The sequence below is a fragment of the Cetorhinus maximus genome, chromosome 26 (genome assembly GCF_964194155.1).
Source record: "Cetorhinus maximus chromosome 26, sCetMax3.hap1.1, whole genome shotgun sequence".
Taxonomy (NCBI): domain Eukaryota; kingdom Metazoa; phylum Chordata; class Chondrichthyes; order Lamniformes; family Cetorhinidae; genus Cetorhinus; species Cetorhinus maximus.
Genome location: NC_135904.1, coordinates 14,048,513 through 14,068,121, shown reverse-complemented (window position 1 = coordinate 14,068,121; position 19,609 = coordinate 14,048,513). Strand labels below are relative to the sequence as shown.

The window sequence follows — 19,609 nt, the reverse complement described above, 5'->3', positions numbered from 1 at the left end:
TAGTTTTGATTACCTAAAGGGGTCAGAGAATAATGTTCCAGGTTTATTTCCCTGATGTTTGCTCTTGCAGAGAGCCAGCACAGACATGGCAGACCAAATGGCCTCCTTCTGTGTTGTAATCATTCTATGACTGGTCAGGGTTTTATGTGCTTCTTTTTTGCCTCTCCCAGGATACTCCTCGATGGGGTGGGCTGGGGAGTGCATACATTGTAACACAAGACATCACAGGTGTGTGGGACAAGCTAGGCAGACCAGTGAGTCTTTTCCTGTCAGTCACTGTCCCATGTTCAACTGATCCATCCTGTGTTGGCAAAGAAATCCATTTTGCCAATCATGCCTGTTCAGGTCACTCTGTGGAGGAATCCAAAATTAAGCCTGCTGCCCTGTCTCTCCCAATTGCCGTGCATCTTCCTCTGCATCAAATCAAACTAGAGGTAGAGCTGGTGACTATATTTCTGATGGGGAAAAAAAAGGTGTATTTAGGATTGTTTTTGTTTCATGTTAACACATAAGCCAATGTGATCAGTTCAGGATACCACACATGAACCGGTCAGAGACACAATTCACAAAGGTATTGCTGGTCACTGACCAACTAGTCTTTCTCATTAACGGGATCATGGGTGGATTATTGCATTCAGCTCCAGATTATCCTTGCAAACCAGTATATAGTGTTCCTAGCTGTATTAGCAGTGGAAAACTTTAGTCCACTGAATTGGAAGCTATGCGGTTTTAGCTGGTTATTTGCATTCCTGTGTATACTTCCATGTTCTAGCTATGCCAATTTGTATTTAAGCTTAAGTAACTGAGATGAGTCATTATGGGGAAACAGCACATATGCTACTTCAGACAAACAGAAATGTTGTGTAGATTTCTCAGTAGTTTGACACGTTTTTGATAAAAATTAACATGCAAAATAAAACAAAAAGGATAATTGGCTAAGAAGTTTTTGGACGAGGTTATTTCAGAAATAAAACCTCTTAAAGTGGAGATAACACCTCTTCATTGGTACAAACATTGTTTGAAGGTTTCTTGCCCCAGTTAGATGTCACTTGCTTCCCATCACAAATTTTAGCATAATGGACTACAGCCATCCCAGCTACATTCAACTCAGCATAGGCCAGATATTGAAACTGGGGTTGCCCTCAGTTGTATGACTTGGGTACTTATCTAAACTCATTTTATACCATAAACTTTAACGATAACAAACTTGACAGAAGGGAATATATGAGTTTTCAGAGTTATACTGTTGCCAGAATTAAAGTATTCAGTACAAGTAATTAGTATTTTATTTAAAATATGGTCACAAACGGTGAACCATGAAGGTCAGACCCCAGAGGGGCAGCAGGTTCCCTTCTCTAATTGATACCTGTGAAACAGACGGGTTTTTGCAACAATGTGGTAGCTTTCATGGTGCTAGTCCAAAAAATTAGAAGATTTATTGAGTTTATTTTCACAATTTGCCCTCATGGGATTTGAGCTCCTGACCTCTAACCTGCTGATCTATTACCAGGTTATTGCATGGCTTTAACTTAATAATAATAAACGTTCGACAGCTTTTGCTTCTAGGCAACAACATTTATGAAGGAAAATAAAAGGTTTATTTCACAATTGATTCATAATTTCAGTTTTTATAGTTCATAAGGATTACCTGAATATACAAGTACCAACAAACCGCTACTTCTCGACTTATGAAGTACCGTATGTACTCGTGCAAAAGTCGAATCTTTGAGGCCAAATTTTTAGGCAAAAAGTAGGGGTCGACTTATATACGAGTAATATTTTCGAGGTTTGAAATCATTTCACACCGGGGCCGGAGTGTGCGTGACCCGATCAGCGCCATTTTGGAGCGGCCTCCCTTGCTCCCCGAGACTCTCTCCCACTCGCCGCTTCCCTGCCAAACCCTCCCACTCACAGCATCTTTCGCTTGCTTCCTCCCTCTTGCTGCCCTTCCCCTGAGCCCTCTCTTGCAGTGTGGATTCAGGAGAGAAAGCGGTGAGCGAGAGACTTGGGCAGAGAAGCAGCGAGTGAGAAAAGGTGAGCAAAAGGGAGAGAGTCAGCCTGCGGGAGAGGTGGCAAGTGGGTAGTAAGTAGAAAGAGTTAGAACTTTTTGACCAAAAGTCGGGGGTTGACTTAATCACATGATATGTGAAAAATGAGGGATTTTGTGGCAAAAAGTCCGGGTCAACTTTTACATAAGATCGACTATTACTCGAGTATATACTGTAAATCAGCTGATGTTTTATACAATGAAGCTAAGTATATTAAAAGATAAAAAAATCTGGTATCAAACAGAATCAACATAAGCATACACTGTATTGTGTGGTTCATTAAATATCAGGCTTGCCATGAATTTACCTTTGTTGCAGAAGCTGCTGTAAGCACAAACGTAGAGAAGACAGGGAGTGGATATTTGGTATTACAAGGCCAACACTCAATGGTTGTTCCCATTGGCAGGCAAAAGAGAGGTACTGATGCAGGCAATGGAAAGGATGCATAATCTTCCTCTGGATACCTACATATCAAACCTGCAGAGACAAGACAATAGACAAAAATGAAAGTATCTGAATTATAGCCATGCTTGTCTCGGTACCATGACTTTTCTGAGCCCGGGATCTGCAGCTCTCTCAAACACATTTATTTGGAAGATTCTCATGCCAGTGTAGACATGGAGATATTACATTAAAAAAAACTTTATTCCTTTTAAAATGGACCCCGATGGACTGTAAGATGGCTGCTGAAGGATCACATGACTTTTGCAATTTCTACAGCTGTACAAGCTTTCTGGAAAGTCCCAAATTGGATTATAATGGGCAGGGGTCGCCCTTGAATGGACATACCTAAACAGCACTATTCTATGGAAGATAACACTTGCTACTGTCATAGTTTACTCCAAAACACCGGGACAACAACTCCCAGACTCTCTGACTCCTCTTCTCTCCGACAGGTTTTCCACCTGTCTTTTTTTGCCCTGTTATGTCTTAGTTCTGACGAAGGGTCATACGGACTCGAAACGTCAACTGTATCCCTCTCCGCGGATGCTGTCAGACTTGCTGGGTTTTTCCAGGTATTTTTGTTTTCGTTCTCTGACTCCTGATCTGCCATGTAACAAAGAAGAGCTATCGAGACTGAGCATCCACATTGAAGTGCTTAAGACCACTACCTGCCTTCCATTGCATATTCAATAGCTTTTGATCATATGGCTGAAACTCCTTCTTTACTATGAAAGACCACCGTTTGTCCTCTGATTTTAAAATCCTTTTATCCAAATATTGAGAGAGAGAGAGAAGCCGGGCAGTCTGCAGAACACCAGCAACAAAATCACTGCTGCACAGAAAGGCTGCATCATCTTGTCTTTTCAAGACCTATGAGGCTTAAAGTCTTTTCAAAGCCTCCTCCAACCTGTCCCGAGCAGCTCTGAGTCCACCTATAAGAAATTGGTCTGCTGGTTACAATAGCCATCAGGGCCCATCTACACAGCCTACTGAACAGTCTTTACTTCAAAGGTACCCTGCAGTTAATCTGGGTTTGACTCTAGCCATCCGAACTTAACCGAATTTCAATTCCTAATTGGGAAAAGCTCCCTCCTTCACTGGACTCTCCAGATATGTGGACTGCTAACTATTCTACTTGGTTTTAATATTTGTAGAAGTGCATTACTGTATTTTAATTGTGATCTTTCTGGGGTGTGTGAATAAATAATAATCCTTGTTTAAATCCATGAAAGTCTGTTACTGATGACTTTTAAATTGACTGCACACTAGCAGGGGGGTTTCGGAACACACATTAGCCTCATTAACATTAAACTAAGATAAAAGCAAAAAACTGCGGATGCTGGAAATCCAAAACAAAAACAAAAATACCTGGAAAAACTCAGCAGGTCCGGCAGCATCTGCAGAGAGGAACACAGTCAATGTTTCGAGTCCGCTTTAACATTAAACTATATTGATTATGGATAAAAAGGAAAGGGAATTAGGGGTTTCAGTCCATCTCCCTCCCCTGTCCTTAACAAGATCCTTTCATGAAACCCAGGATTTCCATGGAATAACAGATGATCTGAACACAGGAAAATCATTGGGCCAGTGTCTTGCTAAAGCACTCAACTGATTCTCAGCATTCTCAGTTTAGCAATTGTAAATTTCCCAGAAAACTGGAAAATTAAAGCTAGCTTCCAATTGGCCTATAAACTATGAAGCATTCATGACAATCAGCAAGAGGAATGATTTCCCCTCACTGATGTCACCATTATAGACGCTTCAACGCGGACATGCCAAAAATTAATTGCGCATAAAAGCAGAATATTTTAAATATCTTCGAAAAGCACTAAAGGAGAAATATATACTTTCCCCAGGCTAGTTTAAAGTCTTAAGTCAAGTTCTATGCATCATAAAATTTGCTGGTGATAAAGGAAAGAGAATGTACTCCAGAATTCCTAAGGGTTTAATTATAATGAACAAGTAGTCAGATTCAAAATAAGAGCAAACTATATTTTCATTCGTGTTCTGATCACTCAAAGAGTACATTAACAGCATCTCACTTCCAAATTTTTTGTTGGATGGAGTACAACATAGGGAAGTGTGAATTTACTCATTTTGGTTTTATGAATAAAAAAAAGCAGAATATTTTTTAAAAGGTGAGAAACTTGTAAGTGTTGATGTTCAAAGAGACTTGGGTGTGCTTGCACAAGGAATGCAGAAAACTAGCATGCAGGTACAGCAAGCAATTAGGAAGGCAAATGGCATGTTGGCCTTTATTGCAAAGGGATTGGAATTCAAGAATAAAGAAGTCTTGCTACAGTTGTACAGGGTTTTGGTGAGACCACATCTAGAGTATTGAGTGCAGTTTTGGACTCCACATTTAAGAAAGGATATACTTGCATTGGAGGCGGTACAGTGAAATTGATCCCTGGGATGATGGGGTTGTCTTATGATGAGAGGCTGAGTAAATTGGGCTTATATTCTCTGGAGTTTAGAAGAATGAGAGGCAATTTCACTGAAATCTACAAAATTCTGAAGGGTCTTGACAAATGGACGCTGAGAGATTGTTCTGCTGGTCATGGAATCTAAAACAAGAGGGCACAGTCTCAGGATTAAGGGACCGATCATTTAGAACTGAGAGGAGGAGAAATTTCTTTGCTCAAAGGGTTGTGAATATTTGGAATTCTCTACCCCAAAGGGTTGTGGATGTCCCATGGTTGAATAGATTTTAGGCTGGGATAGACAAGTTTTTGGTCTCATAGGGAATTAAGGGATATGGGGAACGGGTGGAAAAATGGAGTTGAAACCCAAGATCAGGCATGATCATACTGAATGCCGGAGCAGGCTTGACTGGCCATGTGGTCTACTCCTGCTCCTATGTCTTATGTTCTTATGTCTCATCCACCAACTAACATCCAAGTTTCAGCATGTAACAAATGTTCACACATCAGCACCAATTCCTGGTGCGACAATCTCACTTTCTAAACCGAAAACACAAATTTAAAGTGATCTGAATGATTCATCCTAATTGAAAAGTTATACAACCAGATCTCGTTAAGGGTGCAGCACTTACCGGCTTTGTATGCTATAGTATTGGTCTTGGCCAAGGACTTTTTGTAACACAAGTATACTGCTGATCCCCACTGCAACAGGAAATGAAGTACATCACTAAACTGCACACACAAAGTAACATTCATCAGAACTACAACATAGTTACTGTCGAGAATTGCCAAGGTCTGCAGAAAAATATATTGGTTTAAACTGCTTTCAGTACAATGCAACGAATTTGTAGGCATTTTGTAAAAAAAATGTTTTCATAGTAATTTGTCACTTAGTGCTTAATACTTCTCTCGAGCATGCCTAGGTAACCACCCCCCCACCCCTGCCCATTCACAAAAATGTATTACTAAACATTAATTGCAAATAATGAATCCTATAAAAAGGGTAAACAGTTCCTTGATTGCCTGGTCACTTGGGTCATGACCAGCTCTTGCAGATCACAAAGGAACATGTGCAGTCAGAAAAACAAACAAGGAAATACTCAAGATGAAGAGGCAACCACAATAATGCTAGTTGTAACCTGCAAAGATACTGAGTGGTTAATATTCTGGTTCCCCAAGGAAAGAACAAATTGCTCCAAGATTGGATACAAGCAAAATGTTCCCGCCGAGGACAAGTACACAGCCATCAGCCATTCAAAAATTTCCGTTAATTTAGGAACGTATCATCTTGAAAAGCAAAAACTCCCCAAAGCAGAATCAGTTATCACACATGGATTGGATCGCAGAGTACCTGCAAGTCCATCACAGTACATCGTTTGATTGTTTAAAAAAAAGATGTGGGAGCTGCAATAATTCATTCCCTGAAGAGGAAAACAAGCAAAAAAACACCCGATAATGACATGGAGTGAAGGTAGCAATGCGGGCCACTGCACAGAAGAGGAAGGGCCCCAATGACCCCAAGGTGTAATGCTGTATACACCACGGCAGCATGGAATTCATATCTTTCAAATTGGGCCAAATTCCTCATCATTCACTCCATGGGGAGCTTTCAGGTTGGCTTAATTGTTAGCAAGACCAGTGACAACTCACTTCCACAACTCTGCTACAATGCCAGCACATTCGGTAATAAGGAAAGGTCATTTCACTCTGCAATACGTGCCACATAATAAGTATTAATTTTAAAATTACATTCTTTTGCAATTAAGAAAATTTGCCAGCAGTTGTAATTGATAATACAACACTGGCTGGATTACTACAATCCCCTGTTTACTATCTTGCTAAATTACTGTAGGACAACGTCCTTACAATCTGGAATGTCATGGGAGGACAGGAAGTGTTACACAACTCAAGGTTAAACAAGAGAACAGATGTAAGTATCAAATACTGCTGAATCATGCAGCTCTATTCAAAAGACACTTGCAATTAAATTCCAGACTGTAAGACGGTATATAGATTTGGAAATTAATAGTGCCAGTCAATAATTATGCTTAACATTTCACTTCATTGGTTTTACTCAGTAATCTAGCTCTAAAGCTCCAATTAAATGAAAATGTGCAGCTATTTTTAACGAGTAATCATTTGCAAAGTAGAGCTGAAAAATGATTCAAGATTCAAACATGCTAAGGAATGGAATGTTAATTCTCTAATCTTTTGGGGCAAATTCTCCAACACACTCCCAGAAAGTTGTATTAATTCTGACATAGCAGAACATGTACAGCTTTCCTTCAAAGAAAATCATCTTTACAACATTCTTTATATTAGAGCATAAACGACAACGTTCCATTTCAACCAATTACTCAAATGTTGTACTCAAGTTTTCTTGTGTAATACTCTAAATCAGGCTTGCCCAACATTTTTGCTTGGGGGGGGGGGGGACGTTTCAAATTTTCTCACGCTCAGGGGGCCGATGTGCAAATTTCAGAAAGTTAAGGTTTGGCACATTAAACATGGATTTCGAAAAGAAAATGCTGACGTATGAAAAGAAACAACTTGGGTGAGCAACAAAAAAAAATAAAATGATTATTTATTACTGCTTTCTCTTTTTTTGAAAAATTAAGATAACCATTCGAGTGTGAAAGGGCACTTGTGTGTCCACCTCACTCCCAATTTCATTTACCCTCACCCCAGTGAGAGTGGGTGAGAGTGCCTGTTGGCGTGTGGGAGTGAAGGTGAATGAGAATCCTGAGGCACTCTCTGCTCCCTCTTACCACGACCCTGCCTCCCTCTCGTGCTCTATCAAACACACATGCGCTCATCCTCTCTCCCAGACACACACGCGCTCACCCTCCCTCTCCCAGACACACACACGCTCACCCGCCCTCTCCCAGACACACACACGCTCACCCTCCCTCTCCCAGCACACACACGCTCACCCTCTCTCTCCCAGACACACACACGCTCACCCTCCCTCCCAGACACGCACGCGCTCACCCTCCCTCTCCCAGACACACACGCGCTCACCCTCCCTCTCCCAGACACACACGCGCTCACCCTCTCTCTCCCAGGCACACACGCGCTCACCCTCTCTCCCAGACACACACGCGCTCACCCTCCCTCTCCCAGACACACACGCGCTCACCCTCCCTCTCCCAGACACACACGCGCTCACCCTCCCTCTCCCAGACACACACGCGCTCACCCTCTCTCTCCCAGACACACACGCGCTCACCCTCCCTCTCCCAGACTCACACGCGCTCACCCTCCCTCTCCCAGACACACGCGCGCTCACCCTCCCTCTCCCAGACACACACGCGCTCACCCTCTCTCTCTCAGGCACACACGCGCTTACCCTCTCTCTCCCAGGCACACACGCGCTCACCCTCTCTCCCAGACACACACGGGCACGGGGAGGAGCCGGGGGGCCACAGTGAGGGGGAAACATAGATGCTCCATAATTGAATTCATTTATGGCTGGGATAGACAGATTTTTGGTCTCTCGGGGAATTAAGGGATATGGGGAGCAGGCGGGAAAATGGAGTTGAAGCGCAAGATCAGCCATGATCGTATTGAATGGCGGAACAGGCTCAATGGGCCATATGGTCTATCCCTGCTTCTATTTCTTGAATTCTTGGTTCTCTGCAGAGTGAGTCTTGGGAATTAATAATGAAATGGCAGATGAAGGAACAGATATTTTGCATCTGTCTTCACTGTAGAGGATACAAATTTCATCCCAGGAATAGGTGTACATTAAGAGGTGAAAGGGAGGGAGGAACTTTAAACAATTACTATTACCAGGTAAAAACTACTGAGAAAATTATTAGAAGTAAAAGCTGACAAGCCCCCAGTCCTGATGGATTTCATCCTAGGGTATTAGAAGAAGGGAGCCCAGCACATCAGTGCAAAAAATAAGGATGAAGCACTTGCAACAATCTTCAGCCATAAGTTCTGAATGGATGATCCACCTTGGCCTCCTCCAGAGGTCCCCAGTATTACAAATGCCAGTCTTCAGCCAATTCGTTTCACACCAGGTGATATCAAAAAATGGCTGATGGCATTGGAAACTGCAACGGCTGTGGGCCTGAACAGTATTCCGGCAATAGCATTGAAGACTTGTCCTCAAGAACTTGCTGGGCCCCTGGCCAAGCTGTTTCAGTACAGCTACAACACTGGCATCTGCCCAGCAATGTAGAAAATTGCCGAGGTATTTCCTGTACACAAAAAGCAGGACAAATCCAACCTGGCCAATTACCTCCCCATCAGTCTACTCCTGATCATCAGTGAAGTAATGGAAGGGGTCATCAACAGTGCTATCAAGCGGCACATGCTTAGCAATAACCTGCTGACAGATGCTCAGTTTGGGTTCAGCCAGGGTCACACAGTTCCTGACCTCATTACAGCTTTGGTTCAAACATGGACAAAAGAGCTTAGCTCCAGAGGTGAGGTGAAAGTGACTGCCCTTGACATCAAGGCCGCTTTGACCGAGTGTGGCATCAAGGAGCCCTAGCAAAACTGGACTCCGGAATCGGGGGAAAACTCTCCATTGGTTGGAGTCATACCTTGCACAAAGGAAGATGGTTGTGGTTGTTGGGGATCAATCATCTCAGTTCCAGGGCATCGCTGCAGGAGTTCCTCAGGGTAGTGTCCTAGGCCCAGCCATCTTCAGCTGCTTCATCAATGACCTTCCATGAGAAAGTCAGAAGTGGGGATGTTCACTGATGATTGCACAATGTTCAGCACCATTTGCAACTCCTCAGATGCTGAAGCATAGACGGTGGCATAGTGGTATTGTCACTGGACTAGTCATCCAGAAACTGAGTAGGGATGCTTTGCTGCAGTTGTGTAGGGTGCTGATGAGGCAACTAGGCTACTGTGTAAAGTTCAGGTTTCCTTATTTAAAGACATAATTGCATTAGAAACAATTCAGAGAAGGTTCACTCAACTGAACCCTGGGATGAGGGGATTATCCTGAGGAAAGGTTAGATTGGCTGGGTTTGTTTCCATTGGAGTTTAGAAGAATAAGAAGCAATCTTATTGAAACATATAAGATCCTGAGAGGTCTTGACAGGGTGGATGCTGAAAGATGTTTCCCCCTGTGGACAAGACCAAAACTAAAGGGACACAGTTTAAAAATAAGGGGTCACTCATTTAAGACGGAGATGAGGGGAATTTTTTTCTCTTAGAGGGTCATGAGTCTGTGGAATTTCTTCCCGAGAGCGGTGGAGGTAGGATTATCAAATATTATTAAGGCAGAGTTAGACTGATTCTTGATTGAGAGTCAGTGGGTAGAGGGGGTAGGAAGGAAAGCGGAGCTGAGGCCACAATCAGATCAGCCATGATCTTATTGAATGGCGGGGCAGGTTTGAGAGGTCAAATGGCCAACTCATGCTCTTAATTCATATGTTCGTATGTATGTTTAAGGAGGAAGATAATGCGTTCCTTCTAAGATTACTCAGTATTGCTGTACCAATGCAAAAAGGTGTAAAGCTTTTCAAATGAGTAACAAACGTAACAATTAGCTCTAAATTTCATAATGAATATCAAGAAACTATATTTTTATATGTTTTCTATGTATCATAACTTTGTTCTAACACAAGCATTCTGAGCTCAAGTTAGTATCAGGGATAGTATTATAATTGAGGCCATTATGCTGGAAGGAGGATATAAGGCAGATTTTTTTTTATAATGCAATCTTCTACAATGAGTATAATCCATACAGTACTAGTATCCGATGGTTTCCATTACCCTGGCTTAAAAGTTACCTGAACGTAGATTGTTGACCTTACCATGCTGCTGTTTAAGTTTTTGTCCACCTGGCAGAAAGTGTGGGGTGGACTCTCTCCCTTACTCGGAACAATTATACAAATATCAGTGACGGCCAGGGAATTCTGGGCTATATTTTCTGGTGCTCGACGGTACGTTATGTAGATTCGTTGAGATGAAGTCCCGCCGCTGATATTAGCAGGTCGGCCGTAAGGCGTGGTTTGAATGATGTGACATCCATGTTTTAGCCTCTCTTTCCATTCGTACAAAACACTAGAAAGCAATACCAGTAGATTAGCTGCTGTAAAAGTCCTGCAGTTAACAAATCACTTTCACACTGGACTGATTCTGCTTCATCAGGCAGGCTTCGCACAATCGGAGCATGGAATAAAATATGGCACATTTAAGACTACAGGAAATGAACTGCTTTGTCAATATTATCAAAAATCAAATAGACTGTCCAACATAAAGCATGCAAAAACTTGCATTTATAATCAGAAGATGAGCAAGCTTAACTCTTTCAAAGCATACTATGTTAATCTAAGAAAGTCACATTTTAATACATTAATTCCAGCTTTCTCAACCAGATTTTGTAACTGCAATAATCTACTTACAAACATTAAATGCTCAACAATGTTCTTCTAATTGCGCACTAATAATGTGCGAATTATAATGAACAAGGTTGCGTGTGCGTATGTGTGTGTGCATGTGTCTGTATCTGGTTTTTTTGGTAAAAATTATGAGGAGAAGCTGAATGTTAAAAAAAGTGGGTGAGTAAAACTTCAAGTGCTCATGACTCTAGTGGTGTCTTTGAATTACATTCCCAGTTTTGGAGTTTAAACTCACAGCAGGCTGGGCAGAATTATAGAAAACGCTATTACCATTTTGAAGTTAACGTTCTGGCTATTGACTCAATCATAGCCAAATGCCACACAGTCTAAAACGAATTCCAACTCCTAACCACTATGTTCATAGTGTGTCACTAAATGTAGTCACGTATCCCCAGGTGCTTTACAGAGGCAAAGGCCAGGATTCTCCATGCCCACTGGCGTCGGGTGTGCTCATGGCATGAGTGGACAATATGGCGAGAAAGCCAAAAATTGGTTTCATGACGTTGTGAAACCAGTATGCAATCGTCCACTCCAGCCTGCCGATGGCCAGCCGCATTTCCTGCCATCGGACGTCAGGAACTTAATTGTAATACATCAGCATGTCATTATAATGCCAGCCCACCAAAATCATCCCCTCCCGCCGGATCGTCCACCCACATTGGCGTGATTGCACGCTGACGTGTTTCACAATAGCATATAAAAAGGCATGCACTTGGCGGACCGCACTTTGAAGGGAACTTGGAGATGAGTACACAGTAACGTTGTGGAGTGCTCGCCCAGGTCGCCTGTTGGGCTTCAAGGTTGAGGTGCTTTGTGGGGGCAAGGGCTGCCCTGCGGTTGAGGTGACTTGAAGGGAGAGGGAGGGGTCAAGGGCTGCCCTGCGGCTGAAGGTAGTGCACAAGCACATGCTGGGGGTGGGCGAGGGAAGCGGCCATGCATCAGGGACACCTTGTATAAAGTGACCATTTCTCTGCAGTTGAGACAGTTCAGGTGCAGCCACATTGATATGATTGGAGTCGGGCCTCTAGCTTCTCTGCCCACTCAAGCAACGTAGAGGCATCAAAGTGCCACCAAGTGCTCCAGGGCTTTTCACTCCTTGGGCACAAACTGCAAAGTCATAAGCATTTTAGAGGACTGCAGAACCACTGGACGACTGGACATGTTGTACAATCTCCTTGTTAAAGCTGGCCATGGAGCAGTCACTGGTGGAAGTGCTCACAGCCCCTTGCAATGTCATCATCCCAGTTCGGATAAGTTTCCCCCATGGTCCAAGCTAATACGTGCAGCCTTGCAGCGCAGGTTAGGAGAATGCATGCCCCTGAGCTGAGAGCACAGCATGCAGTCCAATGGGCAAAGCTGCCGCCAATCGGTCGGGTGGAGTGTGGTGGAGGTGGGTGGGTTTCGGGCAGCCATGCAGCGCACTAATCTCTGGCCATCCAAGTAGTGACCAGCACTCTCCACGAAGCATTAAGGTACCTTCAGACTTAGCCAAGACAAGGTCTTCCTATACCCATGCTAACCCACGCGTCTCTTTCTTTCATCCTGCAGGAGTACAACATCAGGATCATGGAGCCTGGTGACCTAGCTGTATGCCTTGTGGCTTACAGAGAGCAAATACGACGGAGAAGAGAGCGACTGAGGTGCCTGGCTGCGCAGAGAGAGGAGCAGCACCCTCTGGAAGAAGGGACAGCTAAGGCTCCCACACACGTTGCCAAAGAGCCACAGCAAGCTGTCGCTGGTCGGCGCCTTTCATTCCTGCAGATGACAGAGAACCAGTGTCGCCGAATGTGCATGTCTAGGGAACTGGCGGGTCTTATGGCACAGCAGATGGTAAATGCTAAGCTGCTCAAATCCCAGAGGGAAACTTGAAGCAGCTGCCACAGCTATTTGCAATTTGTACTTATCTTGAACTGTGGGCTTTCAATTCTGTATAAAGGCCAGTGAGGCTTAGAGGGTTTTACAAAACTAAATTAAACATTCATTAATAAAAGAAACAATGTTAAGCACATACATAGGTCTACAAATTACTACTACGATAAGGCCTAGCTCCACTAACTAATCTAACTCCCAGTTACACCTCCATTAAGGCAGCTGTAAAAACACATAGATTTTAAAAGTCCCAGGCAAAGTAACACAATACCTTGAATAGTCAAATTCAAACTGAGTTTTCTGCTGCAGACAACAGTTTGGGCACAGAGGCTGGAGGCTTTTCACACTTGTTAGATCTTGGAATGCCTTCCCTTGCACTAAGCCTTCTCTCCTTTATACATATTTTCCTCTTTGAATGCAAATTCCTATTGTTTCACTATGTCTTTGGACTTCACCTCTCTAATAATAAAAATCTATCATAATACCAATTTTACCAGTAATCTTTGGGAAAAATAAACACTTTTTCTTAACAATAAACACACATATTAGGGAATGAACCCGGCCAGGTGGTCAAAGTTTCAGTAGGGAGCATTTCGGGAAAAGTGACCATAATTCAGTAAGTTTCAAGGTACTGGTGGATAAGGATAACAGGAGTCCTCGGGTTAAGGTGCTTAACTGGGAGAAGGCTAATTATAACAATATTAGGCAGGAACTGAGGAATCTAGACTGGAGACGGATGTTTGAGGGCAAATCAACAACTGACATGTGGGGGGCTTTCAAACGTCAGCTGATAAGAATTCAGGACTGGCATGTTCCTGCTAGGATGAAGGATAAGCATGGCCAGTTTCAGGAACCTTGGATAACGAAGGATATTGTGAGATTAGTCAAAAAGAAAAGGGAAGCATTCGTAAGGGCTAGAAGGCTGGGAACAGATGAAGCCCGTGGAGAATATAAAGAAAGTAGGATGAAACTTAAGCAAGGAGTCAGGAGGGCTAAAAGGGGTCATGAAACGTCATTGGCAACCAGGATTAAGGAAAATCCCAAGGCCTTTTGTACATATGTAAAAAGCAAGTGGGTAGCCAGGGAAAGGGTAGGCCCACTCAGGGACAGAGGTGGGAATCTGTGTGTGGAGCCAGAAGAAATGGGAGAGATACTAAATGAATACTTCTCATCAGTATTCACCAAAGAGAAGGACTTAGTGGTCGATTTGTCTAGGGAAGAGTGTGTAGATAGCCTGGATCATGTTGAGATCAAAAAAGAGGTGTTAGGCATCTTGAAGAATATTAAAGTGGATAAGTCCCCAGGGCCAGATGGGATCTACCCCAGAGTACTAAGGGAGGCAAGGGAGGAGATTGCTGGGGCCTTGACAGAAATCTTTGTATCCTCACTGGCTACGGGTGAGGTCCCAGAGGACTGGAGAATGGCCAATGTTGTTCCATTGTTTAAGAAGGGTAGCAGAGATAATCCAGGAAATTACAGGCCAGTGAGCCTTACGTCAGTGGTAGGGAAATTATTGGAGAAGATTCTTCGTGACAGGATTTACTACCATTTGGAAGCAAATGGGCGTATTAGTGAGAGGCAGCATGGTTTTGTGAAGGGGAGGTCATGTCTCACTAACTTGATCGAGTTTTTCGAGAAAGTGACAAAGATGATCGACGATGGAAGGGCAGTGGATGTTATATACATGGATTTCAGTAAGGCCTTTGACAAGGTCCCTCATGGCAGACTGGTACAGAAGGTAAAGTCGCACGGGATCAGACGTGAGCTGGCAAGATGGATATAGAATTTGCTTGGTCATAGAAGACAGAGGGTAACAGTGGAAGGGTGCTTTTCTGAATGGAGAGCTGGTGTTCCACAGGGATCAGTGCTGGGACCTTTGCTGTTTGTAGTATACATAAATGATTTGGAGGAAAATGTAACTGGGCTAATTAGTAAGTTTGCTGACGACACTAAGGTTGGAGGAGTTGCAGATAGTGAAGAGGATTGTCAAAGGATACAACGGGATATAGATCGGTTGGAGAAATATAGATTGGGCGGAGAAATGGCAGATGGAGTTTAATCCGGACAAATGCGAGGTAATGCATTTTGGAAGGTCTAATACAGGCAGGAATTATACAGTAAATGGCAGAACCCTTAAGTGCATCGACGGGCAGAGGGATCTGGGCGTACAGGTCCACAGGCCACTGAAAGTGGCAACGCAGGTGGATAAGGTAGTCAGGAAGGCATATGGCATGCTTGCCCTCATCGGCAGGGGTATTGAGTATAAAAGCTGGGAAGTCATGCTGCAGCTGTATAGAAGGTAAAGTTGCACGGGATCAGACATGAGCTGGCAAGATGGATGTTAGGCCACACTTGGAATATTGCATGCAATTCTGGTCGCCACATTACCAGAAGGATATGGAGGCGTTGGAGAGGGTGCAGAGGAGGTTTACCAGGATGCTGCCTGGTCTGGAGGTTATTAGCTATGAGGAGAGGTTGGAGAAACTCGGATTGTTCTCACTAGAGCGACGGAGATTGAGGGGCGACTTGATAGAAGTTTACAAAATTATGAGTGGCATGGACAGAGTAGATAGTCAGAAGCTTTTTCCCAGGGTGAAAGAGTCAATTACTAGGGGACATAGATTTAAGGTGAGAGGAGAAAACTTTAGAGGTGATGTGCAGGGCAAGTTTTTTACGCAGAGGATAATGAGTGCCTGGAATTCGCTGTCAGAGGAGATAGTGAAAGCAGGTACGATAGTGGTGTTCAAGAGGCAGCTTGACAAATACATGAATAGGATGGGAACAGAGGGATACTGACCCCGGAAGTGTAAAATGTTTTAGTTTGACAGGCAATATGATCGGCGCAGGCTTGGAGGGCCGAAGGGCCCTAAGTACTCAATTAGTATCTCTCCCATTTCTTCTGGCTCCACACACGATTCCCATATAATTCCTACCTGTATTAGGCCTTCCAAAATGCATTACCTTGCATTTGTCCGGATTAAACTCCATCTGCCATTTCTCCGCCCTGTGCTGTACTTTTCTTTGTTCTTTAACTTTTCCTGGATGGGTGAAACATTTCACCCCCTCTATTGACTTCAAGCTAGTGTGGTTTATTTAAAAATGCAAATGTTCCCTTTATATCGCACATTCTAAAACTTCACCCAAGTTTACCTATTTAGCATTTCAAACCTAGCTTCTCTTCTTACAACAAAGCCTTCAGACCAGCTGTCTCTAATTCAAGACAGACACACACACACAAACCCCACTATTACTCTACTTTACAAGTCCTTTACAAGTCCTACATTCTCAGTCGGTCACAGATCCCTCAAATCTTCCAGGGTCCACAGAAGCTGCAGGGATGGCTCCTCGGGGACAAGGGCTACTCACAGAGGGTGTGGCCGATGACTGCTGTGTGGCGGCCTCAGACTGTAGCAAAGCGAAGGTATAATGAGGCTCACGCTGCAACTCGCAAACTTGGTGGAGCAAACCATGAGGATGCTGAAAATGAGGTTTCGGTGCCTGGACCGGTCTGGTGGAGCCCTGCAATATACTCCACAGAGGATGTTACGCATTGTTGTCGCCTGCTGCACCGTTTACAACCTGGCGCTGCAACGGGGAGAGGAACTGGCTGAGGAGGACATGGAGGAGCTGGAGGCCTCCTCGGATGAGGAGGATGCCGACAGGGATGAGAAGGCCCTCGAAGGCAATGATGATGGGGATGAGGCCCTCGCACTGGCTAGACGAGGCAGGTGAGCTCAGGAGGCCCTAATTGCTGCTAGATTTGTGGAGGGTGATGACAATGAGCAGTGAGGAGACACCACAGATCCTCACATTACATCTATTTGACTCCAGTCTGGTTTATGGCAGCGCACATGCCCTCTGTGATAATGCTCCTGTCATGAAGACACAGTGGGGACCCTAATGGTCACTCGATTGCAGGTGGATTATGGCGTCATGCAGTGAGGACACTCCATAGATCTTCACATGGCCTCTGAGAATGTCTGACTCTTGTCTGGCTGAGGGCAGCTTTCTTGCGCTCTGTGATCAGGGTCATATCATAAAGACGCAGCCATGAAACTTTAAAGGCATATGATCCTTTGTCCGCCTTCAGCACCTGAGCCCTTCAGGAGCAGAGCATCACTGGTCACAGATGCTGAAGAGCCCCACCGTAAAAGTGCTGATTGAAGCAGAACTCCATGTTGCTTCAAACCGTATAATCTTTGCATTACATCTTATAATAGGAAACTTAAAATATAATGAAACTTAAAGTTGATTACAGTTAGTTGTATTGTATCCTTGTGGTAAAATACACAATACAGAAATATTGTCTAGGAATATCTACCATTGTTTGTAGATTTTCTGGGCAGTCCATTCCTTGCAATGATAACGTTAGATGTATTCATGTATCAGCTGCACCACGAATAACCTAGTATCTTTGAAATGTTAAATGCGTGTGCAGCTATCAGGCACACAATTATTCTCTGAGCCATCTGCCCATGAGAGTAGGACAAGCCAGTTCCTGATGCATGTGAAAAGTTGTGGCCCGCATCTGACTTGATGTTGGACAAGGAAACAGCAAGTAATGATCATGGATGCAAGGTTGGTGACAGATATTTTTGTTTGTGACTTTAAGATAACATTAAACAAAATACTTCCCAAACATCTTTCCTTACAATTTGAATTTATATTGAGTTTCTCTGTTTAAAAAGCTACAGAAATCAAATTATTCCCTTGAACAAAAAGACAACGCATCTAGAGCATTAGTACACAGCTTCACATTTACAATGTCACCCAAATTCAGGTCGATCTTTTCAGATTAAATTTAGTGTTATATTTAGACTATTGCCATTTTGCCAACCAAAACGTATCTCTGAGGATAATTTACAGACCTTTTCATTTGCTGCGTTCAACTAAATAGAACCCCCACTCTCTGAAAACAGAAGTTTAAGAAATTGACCTTGCGATAGGAACGTGATCAATCATGAGGCCCAAGACAAAGTATCTTATGATTAATGCAATTGCTTAATCTAGTTATCTAGACAGCCTAGCAAGATACTGCTCTGAAAATAATATGCAGGTCAATAATTCTCAGATATAAGAAAATCTCCTATTTTACTGGAGTTTTCAAAATGGAGATAGATAAGATTTTTGTTAGGTGAGGGTACCAAGGGATATGAAGCTATGTGGGCAAATGGATTTGAGGTGCAAGTCAGCCATGATCAAACTGAATGGTGGAGCTGAATGGCATCCACCTGGTCCTCATGTTCCAAGCGTTATTCTGTCAGTCAGACTGCAAAAGTACATTGTGTAAATATTTTTTCTAAACAAATCTCGAAGTTAATACAAAGTATCCTGCTATCCTGCATGAACAATTATTACATAGTTTTTACAGCACAAAAACAGGGCATCCTGCTTAATGGGTCCATGCTGGCGTTTATGCTTCACCTGAATCTCCTCCTACCTTTCTTCATCTAACCTCATCAATGTAGCCTTCTATTCTTTTCTTCTGCATCCATCTTCCTCTCAAATACATCTATACGATTCACCTCAACTACTCTCAGTGCTGTGAGTTCCACATTCTAACCACTCTCTGGTAAGAAATTTCTCCTGAACTTCCTATTATATTTATTCGTGTCCATCTTATATTTAAAGCATCTAGTTCTGGTCTCATTTGCAAGTGGAAACATCTCTATGTTGACCCTATCAAACTCTTTCATAATCTTAAAGCCTTCGTCAGGTCACCCTCTGTCTACTCTTTTCTAGAGAAGAGTCCCAGCATGTTTAATCTTTCCAACAAAGTTTCCGTACAAGTTTAATAGCCTGTTCTTAATGTGTGGCTGCAGCATTGCCCATTGGCTGAAACTCTTGTTTGCTTTTTTTCTACTGTTTCTGTCTTGGGAGAACAAACCAACTGCTGCTCTCCTGAATTCAGTGCCTTTCTGTAAATGGGCTGTAAGAGGGCACGGATTTAAGGTAAGTGGCAAGAGGCAATGACGACACGAGGAAAAGGTTTTTCTCGTAGCAAGTGGTTAGGATCTGCAATGCACTGCCTGAGAGTGGTGGAGGGAGGTTCAGTGGAGGCAATCAAGAGGGAATTGTATTATCTGAAAAGGAAGAATGTGCAGGGAGAGGACAGGGGAATGGCACTAGGTAAATTGCACCTATGGAGAGCTGACATACACAACAGGCTGAATGGCCTCCTTCTGTGCCATAACCATTCTGTGATTCTGCGAATGTAAGCAACCAACATTTCACCCATGTGTAGGGCTGGCTGTGACATAATGATGTAACTACAGAGATGCTAACAATTAACAACTCTATGCAATGGTGTTATGAAATCATCACAGAATCACACAGTGCAGATCTTCAGCCCATCGAGTCTGCACCGACACTTAAGCACATATTTTTAACAGGTTACTGGAGTATATGCTAGACAAGCTGCACCTGATATTGGACATAAAAATCTTGTATGGTG

The 19,609-nt window shown here is 43.3% G+C and overlaps 1 protein-coding gene across 5 annotated transcripts in view; it reads right to left on the bottom strand.

Annotated features, from left to right (window-relative positions):
* dennd4a (DENN/MADD domain containing 4A) overlaps positions 1-19,609 on the bottom strand; it is a 155,838-nt gene that overhangs the window by 92,678 nt on the left and 43,551 nt on the right. For all 5 annotated transcript variants that reach the window (XM_078530153.1, XM_078530156.1, XM_078530157.1 and 2 more), the window contains 3 exons: positions 10,699-10,948; positions 5,548-5,617; positions 2,356-2,525 (listed from right to left, as the gene is read on the bottom strand). In XM_078530153.1, the coding sequence (XP_078386279.1) occupies positions 2,356-2,525; positions 5,548-5,617; positions 10,699-10,948 (490 nt within the window). The remainder of the gene's footprint in view (positions 1-2,355; positions 2,526-5,547; positions 5,618-10,698; positions 10,949-19,609) is intronic.